Source organism: Prionailurus viverrinus, chromosome B2, assembly GCF_022837055.1.
Source record: "Prionailurus viverrinus isolate Anna chromosome B2, UM_Priviv_1.0, whole genome shotgun sequence".
In the NCBI taxonomy this organism is placed as follows: Eukaryota; Metazoa; Chordata; class Mammalia; order Carnivora; family Felidae; genus Prionailurus; species Prionailurus viverrinus.
Window position 1 is genome coordinate 30,291,958 of NC_062565.1, and position 10,573 is coordinate 30,302,530.

The following is a 10,573-nucleotide window of genomic DNA, read 5'->3' on the forward strand; positions in this document are numbered from 1 at the left end:
TAGAGCCAGACGCAGGGCTTGAACTCATGAACTGTGAGATCATGACCTGAGCCGAAGTTGGATGCTTAACCAACCAAGCCACCCAGGTGCCCCTTATTATTTTTAGAGAGAGAGCAAGTGAATGGAAGTGACGGACAGGGAGAGAGAAAATCTTAAGCAAAGTCCACACTCAGTGCAGAGCCCCATGCAGGGTTAGATCTCACAACTCTGGAGTCAGGACCTGGGCCAAAATCAAGAGTTGGAAGCTCAAGTGACTGAGCCACCCATGCACCCCTAAAAGACAAGACATTTGTTTTTTATTTATTTAAAAATATGTTTTTAATGTTTATTTATTTTTGAGAGAGAGAGAAAGCATGAGCGGGGGAGAGGTAGAGAAAGGAGACACAGAATCCAAAGCAGGCTCTCCAGGCTCTGAGCTGTCAGCACAGAGCACATCGTGGGGCTTGAACTCACAAACCGTGATCATGACCTGAGCCACAATCAAGAGTTGGGACACTTAACCAGCTGAGCCACCCAGGCACCCCTTAAATAAGAACTTTATTTATTTTTTTTCAACGTTTATTTATTTTTGGGACAGAGAGAGACAGAGCATGAACAGGGGAGGGGGAGAGAGAGAGGGAGACACAGAATCGGAAACAGCCTCCAGGCTCTGAGCCATCAGCCCAGAGCCTGACGCGGGGCTCGAACTCCCGGACCGCGAGATCGTGACCTGGCTGAAGTTGGACGCTTAACCGACTGCGCCACCCAGGCACCCCAAGAACTTTAAACCGTGGAGGTGCCTAGCCGGTTCAGTCGGTAGAATATGGGAGTTTTGAAGTTGGGGTCATGAGTTTGAGCCGCAAATGGGTGTAGAGATTACTTAAATAAACATTTAAAAAGTAAATAAATATGGGCGCCTAAGTGGCTCAGTCAGTTAAGTGTCCGACTTTGTCTCAGGTCATGATCTTGCGGTTTGTGAGTTGGAGCCCCGCATTGGGCTCTGTGCTGACAGCTCGGAGCTTGGAGCCTGCTTCGGATTCTGTGTCTCCCTCTCTCAATCCCTCCACTGCTTGCACTCCGTCTCTCACACAGTCTCAAAAATAAATTAACATTAAAAAATAAATTAAATTAAATAAACTTACAAAGAACTTTAAACTGTGATGTGGTTTTTGACAAGGCAATACATGTAATGTGCCAGGCTCTCCATCAGCCAAAACTGGCTAGAAGCCAGAGGTGCCCTTGGTGTGGTCTGTACAGGTCAGTTTCCTAGGGCAGAGAGCAGTGTGGGAGAGGGAGAGCGGAGGGGCAAACAGAAGACTTCCAGCACACACACACACACACACACACAGACAAGTTTTCTGGCTAGTATATTTTTTGTCCTGTAAGCACACTCCGTGGAGCCTAATTCTAAGCAGCAGTTACCCAGGAGAGCACGGAATCATAACAAGGGCCCTTAGCAACACAGTGCTACTTTCATATGGGATTCTAATCTCATGGGGTTCTCATGGGGTTCTAGTGGGTCGTTTCTTTTTTTTTTTTTTAATTTTTTTATGTTTACTTATTTTTGAGAGAGGGAGAGAGAGAGAGAAAGAGAGAGAGAGAGAGAGAGCATGCACATGAGCAGGGGAGGGACAGAGAGAGAGGGAGACACAGAATCCAAAGCAGGCTCCAGGCTCTGAGCTGTCAGCACAGAGCCCAACACAGGACTCGAACCCACGAACTGTGAGATCATGACCTGAGCCTAAGTCGGGGCTTAACTGACTGAGCCACCCAGGTGCCCCATCTAATGGGTCATTTCCTGAGCCAGCTCAGCATCATCTCCCTGACTCCTTGGCTGGACACTCTGGCCTCAGTGACTCCTCCTTTTTTTCTTCCTCTGAGGCTGACCTCTAAACCAAGCTTAAGCTAAGTTGACACCTCCAGCCTGGGTTCAGCAAGCCTTGCAGGCTTGGGCACCTCTGTTGCTTTGGGGCAGTGGCTCTCTTGAGGGTGTATCAGCATCACCCGAGGCACTTGTTAAAAAGCTAGTGTGTTAGGACCACTCCCCACTGTTTCTGATTTAGTAGGTCTGCACTGAGGCCCAACAAGGGGCATTTCTAACTTGCTTCTATGTTAATGCTGGTGGAAGGGCCACTCACTGACAGCCACTATCTTAAGGGGATTCTGCACATCTCAGCTCAGTTCTAGATCTTGCAGCCTGTCAGAGAGCTATCTACTTCCCCTATGTCCAAGTTCTTGTGGATTCCTTGCAGCAAGCCCCTAAATGCACCCCTACAGCTATTTCCCACCTGTGCCCAGAAGCCCCACCTTCCCTTTACCCCTACCTACTATGAGCTAGTCTTCTCTGCAGTTGAGAGGGCAGCGCTCTGAGATGGGGTGGGAGATGTCTTCTTGCATGTCTGTTCTTCACAGGCTTTCCCCACAGCTGTGTTCTGGCTGGGATTTGTTCTCTACCCTTTTGCCCTTCAAAAGAGTCTTTCTCTTCACTTTTGTCCTACGTCAGAGCAGGGACACTTTATCCCCAGACATTTCTCTGAGCATCTAAGCTCTATCCCACTGTGGTAGTCTGCCAAACCATCCTTGATGGAAAGAACAGTCTAGAAGGCAGTCACACCCTAAATACAGACCAGAGTCTTCCCAATGGCCTATAAAGCCCTACACAATCTGGCCGTCTCCCCTCACACACCTGGCTCCAGCTACACTGGCCATCCTGCTGCTTCATGAATACTCCAGATAGCCAGACATATTCTCACCTCAGGACCTTTGCACTTGCTGTGCCCTCTGCCTGAAATGCTCCTCTCCCATATAGCCACAGGGCTTATTTCCATAGCTCCTTGAAATCTTTGCTCAAATATCATTTTCTCAGAGAAGGCTTCCTGATCACCCTATTTAATACTACAGTCCACCACAGCACTTCCTGTCCCCCTTCCCTACTTTGTTTTTCCGCATAGGTTCCTGCCACCTTTAATGATTATCATTTCTAAAATTTTTTATTTTTAGGTAATCTCTATACCCAACATGGGGCTCAAACTCACAACCCAGAGATCAAGAGTCACATTCTCCACTGACTGAGCCAGCCAGATACCTCTAATATATTTAATTATTTATTTTTAAATTTTTTTAAGCTTATTTATTTTTGAGAGACTGAGAAAGAGCACGAGCAGGGGAGGGGCAGAGACAGAGAGGGAGCACAGAACCAAAGCAGGCTCCAGGCTCTGAACTGTCAGCACAGAGCCTGATGCGGGGCTCAAATTCACTAACCACGAGACCATGACCTGAGCCAAAGTCGGGTGCTTAACCTACTGAGTCACTCAGGTCCCCTAATATATTTATTTTTATTGTCTGTCTGCCGCAATTACACTGTCCATGAGGACAAGAACTGACATTTGTTTGGTTCACTGAGCTAGCATATAGTAAGTACTTGATAAATATTTGTTGAATAAATGTATGAATAAGGAAATGAATTCCCCCCACTAGGCGCTGAGACCTGAGTGCAGGGTTGCAGCTTTCTCTGAAGGGTTAGAGGCAGGTGCAATAAAGGGAAGTCAAAAAGTCAGAGTTCACCCCAGCATCTCCCCTGACCTGCATGGGTCAGGGAGAGGGCAGTGAGAAGTAAATACTCCTGGCTGCAGAAAGGGAAATAAGGTGGAAGGAAGAGGAGAAGGAAAGGTGTCTCCATCAATGCTGGGGCAGGGTGGGTAGAGCTCTGGGTGGGGAGTTTGAACAAAATGTCTCAGTGAGGGGAATGCACTATCCTCCCCTCCCCTAGAAGCAACTACCCATACAGCAAAAAAAGGAAAGCATATATATGTAGTGAAGACATTTATTAGAAGTTACTTATCCACTCTCTTGAACCCACGGTGACTGGCATCCCCCCCCCACACACACACACACATCCCTAATGTTGGCTTCACCTCCTGGCTCTTGTGTCTACAAATGCTGTCTCTCTCAGTAACACTTTCAGTTCCTCCAAAGAATCCACTTAAATTCTCAAATTCCTGAGCTCTGTAGATTTCACTATTTATTTCAAAGGAGATAAGATGAGTGGGTTACAGTGCACATCCTAAAGTGAACAAATAAAACTCATTTGGGGGCACCTGGGTGGCTCAGTCAGTTAAGCGTCCAACTTCGGCTCAGGTCATGATCTTGTGGTCTGTGGGTTCAAGCCCCGCGTGGGGCTCTGTTCTGACAGCTCGGAGCCTGGAGTCTGTTTCAGATTCTGTGTCTCCCTCTCTCTCTGACATTCCCCCACTCAAGCTTTGTCTGTCTGTCTGTCTCTGTCTTTCAAAAATAAATGATAAAGATTAAAAAAAAAAAAACTCGTTTGTTAGACATTTCCACATTTCCAAGTGCCTCCGTGGAACTGCCAGACCAGAGAGTGAAGCTTCTCTCCCTTTCTGATCCCTCACATCTTGCATTCCTCCCAGATGTGCCAGTGGACTTCAGATTTTTCTCCCATTCATGGCCTAGAAAAATTCAGTCAGCCCTTCCTCAGCTGTCTATCCGAACCTGCATACCCAGACTCATGAAACCTGAGAAAATGCAAGCCTTGAGGGTTACCTGACCCTCTGGACCTGTTCAAAGACCATTTGTTCCTGAGAATAAATACTCCTCCGTCCCTCCCTACCGCCATACTTCCAGTGGCTTCTTTCCTTTCTTATTCTTCTTTTTTAAGATTTATTTTTGAGAGAGAGAGAGAGAGAGTATGAGCGTTGGTGGTCAGAGAGAGAGAGAGAGAGAGATAGAATCTGAAGCAGGCTCCAGGCTCCAAGCTATCAGCACAGAGCCTGATGCAGGGCTGTACTCATGAACCTGGGAGACCATGACCGGAGCCAAAGTCCGAGAGTTAACAGACTGAGCCACCCAGGCGCCCCCAAGGCTTCTTTCTTTCATGCACACACTGGGCTCTCCTTAAGAGGAATTTGGGAGAATGCTATTTTCTCTTCTCCATCCTGCAGCACCCCCCCCCCCTTCCTTCTGGGGTGCTCTTGTCAGCAAAAGCTGATGGGGAAGTGAAGCCTGGGACTAGAGGAAAAGCGAATAAGGGGAAAGGGGAAGTCTGGGAGGGAGGCGTCAGAAGAGGCTGATGGGAGAGGAGACAGAGAGGGCGCCAGCTTAGTCTGTACCCACCAGTCCACCGGCCTCTCCAGCAGCTGCTGAGCTATGAGCCACACCAGAGATTTACAAGGTAGGGAAGGTAGAATCGGCAGAGCCTAAAATAAGAGTAAAGAGATGGACAGACCTGGGCGGGGGCTAGGGGGTGGTGAGCAGGCCTAGGAAGGCAGAAATGTGATGGCCCTGGGCGGGTGTGGGGGTAAGAAGAGGAATGTGAGGTAAGGAAGCATTAACCTTTGTGCCCCCTCAGGAGGAAAAGCCTTCGGGCTGCTGAAGGCCCAGCAGGAAGACAGACTGGATGAAATCAACAAGGTAAAAGGAAGATCTAAGGGGGCAGGGCCTGTGGGAAGGGAACCCTGGACCAGGGGACCTATCCTGCCTCTTGTCCCCCCCCCCCCCCCAACAGCAATTCCTGGATGATCCCAAATATAGCAGTGATGAGGATCTACTCTCCAAACTGGAAGCCTTCAAGAGTGAGGGGAAAACTGTCGGCGGGGGGGGGGGGGGGGGGGGGGGGGGGGGGGGGGGGAGGGAGGGGGGGAGTGAGGAGGGCAGATTTCCCCAAGGACAGAGAAGGGACAGCAGAGACACAAAATCTACATTTGTGGTGGGAAGAAGGGAGGCTGCCCCTATTGCCCCCCTAGTTGCCGTCCCTTTCCTTGGGCTGCCCTGCCCAGCACCCTCTCTGTTTCCCTACACTTTAAACAGGGCCCCTCTACCCGACCCGCACTTCCTCAGGCTGCCCTACCTCCTCCTTTCACATCTTCCCCACCTAGGGCTTGGTTAGCAACTCCTTTCTCAATCCCCTGCCGTGCCCCTCCCATGGACCCTCCAGCCAGCGCTGACCCTATCTGCTTCTCCCCTCACCCAGAGAAATACATGGAGTTTGACCTGAATGGAAACGGAGATATCGGTGAGAAAAGAGTGATCTGGGGAAGTGTGCAGACCCAGGAAGAGGGAGGTGTCTCCTGCAGTTCTTAGTGGTTTGAGAGGGCCCAGCTACCAGAGTAGGAGGGAGGAGAATGGGAATGTGAAGGTGAGGACAGAGAGAGACAGAGGCTCCTCTCCTCTCACCCCCATCCTCTGCCTCTAGATATCATGTCCCTGAAGCGAATGCTGGAAAAACTCGGGGTCCCCAAGACCCACCTGGAGCTGAAGAAACTAATCAGGGAGGTGTCCAGCGGCTCTGGGGAGACTTTCAGCTACTCTGACTTTCTCAAGATGATGTTGGGAAAGAGATCTGCCATCCTAAAAATGTGAGGGTCCAGTTCCAATCTCTCCTATACTTACCTGTTTTCCCCTCACCCCTATCCCCGTCTCCAGGCTCACCTACACATTACTCAGCATCCATTTCTTCCCTTCTTTGAGGGATCCTTCCAAGTTCCTATCCCTACCCCTTGTTCTAGTCCCCACAGCCCCAAGTTCTCCCATCTCCACTTTCCTTCCTCTTCCTCCCACCATAACAACCCCATCCTCTTCCAGACTTTCTTAAAAGGTTTTTTTTAATGTTTTTTATTTTTTACATTTGAGAAAGAGAGAGAGACAGATAGACAGAGCTCAAGCAGGGGAGGGGCAGAGAGATGGAGACAGAATCTGAAACAGGCTCCAGGCTCTGAGCTGTCAGCACAGAGCCCTATGTGGGGCTCGAACTCATGAGCTGTGAGATCATGACCTGAGCCAAAGTTGGCTGCCCAACTGACTGAGACACCCAGTCGCCCCTTCCAGACTTTCACAGTAGCCTAAAACGTATTCTCTTGAGAAGGCTATCTCCTGATCCCTCTGTCTTTTCCCATCTCAACCAGGATCCTGATGTACGAGGAGAAAGCAAGAGAACAGGAGAAGCCAGCAGGTCCCCCAGCCAAGAGAAATATCTCTGAATTGCCCTGATTTATGGTAGGGGAGATGTGGTGGGATTGATGGGGTTCCTAATCACCCCAGCATGGAAAAAGAACACAGAATTGTGAGCCACAGTTACACTAAATTAAATAAACTATCCTCCTTCTCCAGATCAAGTCAGCTCGGTCTCCGTTTGGGGGGAATTTTATCCTGGGTTTAGGGAGAAGTGAGGCCCTTTGAGGGAAGAGCAGCGAGGATTTGCCCAAATGAACAATCCATCCATGATTTTGTTTTAAATGTTTATTTATTTTTGAGGGGGGGAGGGGCAGAGAGAGATAGGAGGACAGAGAATCTGAAGCTGTCAGTGCAGAGCCTCACATAGGGCTCAAACTCACAAACAATGAGATGATGACCTGAGCCCAAGTCAGAGGCTTAACTGACCCAGCCACCTAGGGGCCCCTCCTTCCACAATTTTGTAAAGTGTCAACCACAGCAGATGGTTTTGTACTCCAAGGGAGATTCCAGATATATGATAGCCCTGATCTCAAGGAATTTAGATGGAACAAAAAGACGTGTGCAAACAAACAAACAAAAAATCACTCAGGTCCACAAGGAAGAGCAAGGATTACCTTTTTTTTTTCTTTAAGATTTTATTTTTTTTAAGTAACTTCTACACCCAACATAGGGCTCCAACTCACAACCCTGAGATCAAGAGTCACATTATTGACTGAGCCAGCAATCATCTCGAGCAACGATTACCTTGAACTGATATTCTCCATTACTAGTCTTTGTAAATTTTTAAAAGATGTTTATTTATTTTGGAGAGAAGGAGACAGAGAGAGAGCATGAGTTGGGGGGGGGGGGGTGTTGCAGAGAGAGAGGGAGAAGCAGGCTCCAGGCTGTGACCTGTCAGCACAGAGCCCTACATGGGGCTCAAACCCACAAACTGTGAGATCATGACCTGAGCCAAAGTCAGAGGTTTAACCAACTGATAATTTAAATGTTAAATTAGTCACTGAGGTCCTTTTGGGGAACAACCTGCAGAAACTAAGTTTAATGAAGGGAAAGGGGGCTTCTATTAGGAGGTTATTGAGAACAGATACAGGGGATACTGAATCCCTGGGTAGCAGAAAGGATTAAAAAGCCAGTCCCAGGAAAGGCAGGAACCTCAGAGTTCCTGAGCCTTCAGTGAGGCTATCACTGGACCTTTCCTCCAACTGATAGGGAAAAATCTGTTATATGATGGCTGACAGGACTGATCAGGGAATTTCAGTCCCTGCCTGAAGACTTCCCTTCTGGGTTCTTCTTCCCACCCTGCTTGCCTCAGGCGCCAAATTACTAATAATGAGGAATGCGGAAGTAACAGACTATAAATTGTCCCCTCTGTTAATGTTCTGTGCTCAGACCTCTGGAGAATGATCTCCTCTGAGCCCACCGTTGTAAATAAGCCTCCTTCCTTCCAAGATCTCCGAGTGCCGCTTGGTTCTTCTGCCGGGTGATCCAGACCAGTTTGTGTAACACAACGTGTCCAGATGAGTTAACTTAGCAACTCCCAGTTACTGGCTACTACTTCTGATTTCCTGACTTTCCAGGAAGAGGTAATCCAATTAGCCCAGCTCGTTTCAGGTACTGAGGACAGACTGTTGGCTCTTCCCAATGGTGAAGCCAGGTTGGCCTCCTAAAGAGCGCTACAGTAACAACTGTATGGGACTTCAGATGAGGAAGAGGTCATTTCAAGTTGAATAACATATCCGAATATAATGAAATCAATAGCTAACTTTATTGAGCACCTACTATATGTGAGATACCAGCCTAAATGCTTTCCATATATTAATTCTCTTAATCTTTGCAACAACCCTGGTGATATTAGGGAGGATACAAAGGATCTAGAGCTTAAATAATTCGTTCACCCAGGATAAATAAATTGGGTTATATTCATACCTCAGACTATTATTATGCAACAACGAGAATGAACAAAGTACAACTACATCAACAATGTGGAAGAATTTCATTAACATAATGTTAAGCAAAAGAAGACAGATGCAAAAGAACCCTTACTGTACAGTTCTATGTGGATACAGTACAAAATCGGGTAAAACTAATACATGTAGCAGGATGGTCAGGGAAGATGAAAATTTTGAATGGGTGATCAGGGTAGGCCTCACTGAGAAGATGACTAACACTGAACAAGACCTCATGGAGGTAAAGGAGCGAGGCATGTGGGTTTCTGGGGGAAGAACCAACTTGGCAGAGGAAAGAGAAGCAAAAGGGTCCCAAGGTGAGACATGTCTGGTAGAGGTAGGGAGAGTAATAAAATCAAGGGGCAAGTCATTTAGGGTCTTGCGGGCTACTCCAAGGACTTTGAGAGAAACAGAGGCATTATAGGACTTTGAGCAAGGGAGTCCTTTGAGGCTTCCTTTGAGGAAAGGTCCACCCTGAGTGCAGTGTAGAGGACAGACTGTAGGGACAGGGGTAGGGACAAGTGAGGAGGCTGTTGCTATAACCCAGGTGAAAATTGAGAGTGGCTCAGATCAAGGTAGAAGCAGTGTATGTGAAAAAGCTGGATTCCAGGTATTTTCTCAAGACAGGAGTTCCTGTCTAATTGAAAGTGGGGAGTGAAATAAAGAAGGGAGTCAATGAGGATTCCAGGGTTTTTGGCTTAACTGTAATTTTTAATTTCCATCAGCTGAGATGTGGAGAGGACAGGTTTTGAGGTTCCGGAGATCAAATGTTCAGTGTTGGACCTACTGACTTTGAAATGTTCTTTTAGAGGGGCACCTGGGTGGCTCAGTCCAACTTCAGCTCAGGTCATGATCTCGTGGTTTGTAAGTACGGGCTCTGTGCTGACAGCTCAGAGCCTGGAGCCTTCTTTGGATTCTCTTTCTGCCCCTTCCCCAGGCACGTGCACTCTCTCTCTCAAAACTAAAAAATAAAACACTAAAAAAAAAAAAAAGAAATGATTAGATACCCAATAGGAGATGTCAAGTACATATATGTGTCTTCAAGTCTGGAGTTTGGGAGAGAGGTCTGCGATGAAGATATGCATTTGGGAGTCATCAGCACAAAAATGCTATTTCAAGTCAGGAGATTGATGTTCATGACACACGCAGGTTGGGTAAAGGGCTGGGGTGAAGGCTTGACTGGAGTCAGTTTAAGAATGCATGACAGAAGGGGGCCTGGGTGGTTCAGTCTGTTAAGCATATGACTTCTGTTCAGGTCATAATCTCACATTTCGTGAGCATGAGCCCCACTTTGGGTGAACATGAACCCCACTTAGGGTAAGCCCCCCCTTCTCTCTCTGCCCCTCCTGGGATACTCTCTCTCTGCCCCTTGCTCACTTGCACGCTCTCCCTATCTCGCTCAAAAAAAAAAAAAAAAGAGGGGCGCCTGGGTGGCTCAGTCGGTTAAGCGTCCGACTTCAGCTCAGGTCATGATCTCGCGGTCCGTGAGTTCGAGCCCCGCGTCAGGCTCTGTGCTGACCGCTCAGAGCCTGGAGCCTGTTTCGGATTCTGTGTCTCCCTCTCTCTCTGACTCTCTCCCATTCATGCTCTGTCTCTCTCTGTCTCAAAAATAAGTAAACATTAAAAAATTTTTAAAAAAGAAAAGAAAAAAGAATGAATGGCAGAAAGGAAATCTGACTGTA

General features: G+C 47.8%; 1 protein-coding gene across 2 annotated transcripts; it reads left to right on the forward strand.

Annotated features, from left to right (window-relative positions):
- The first annotated feature begins 5,030 nt into the window (after nt 1-5,030).
- On the forward strand, nt 5,031-7,102 carry AIF1 (allograft inflammatory factor 1). 2 transcript variants are annotated; one of them, XM_047859343.1, is made up of 6 exons: nt 5,031-5,167; nt 5,345-5,406; nt 5,501-5,567; nt 5,966-6,007; nt 6,188-6,350; nt 6,897-7,102. In XM_047859343.1, the coding sequence occupies exons 1-6, from the start codon at nt 5,143-5,145 to the stop codon at nt 6,979-6,981; spliced, it is 444 nt and encodes a 147-aa protein (XP_047715299.1). In that variant the 5' UTR covers nt 5,031-5,142; the 3' UTR covers nt 6,982-7,102. The 2 variants fall into 2 exon arrangements, with proteins under 2 accessions (XP_047715299.1, XP_047715300.1); XM_047859344.1 differs by lacking the exon at nt 5,966-6,007 and having other exon boundaries at nt 5,069-5,167.
- Nucleotides 7,103-10,573: the final 3,471 nt, after the last annotated feature.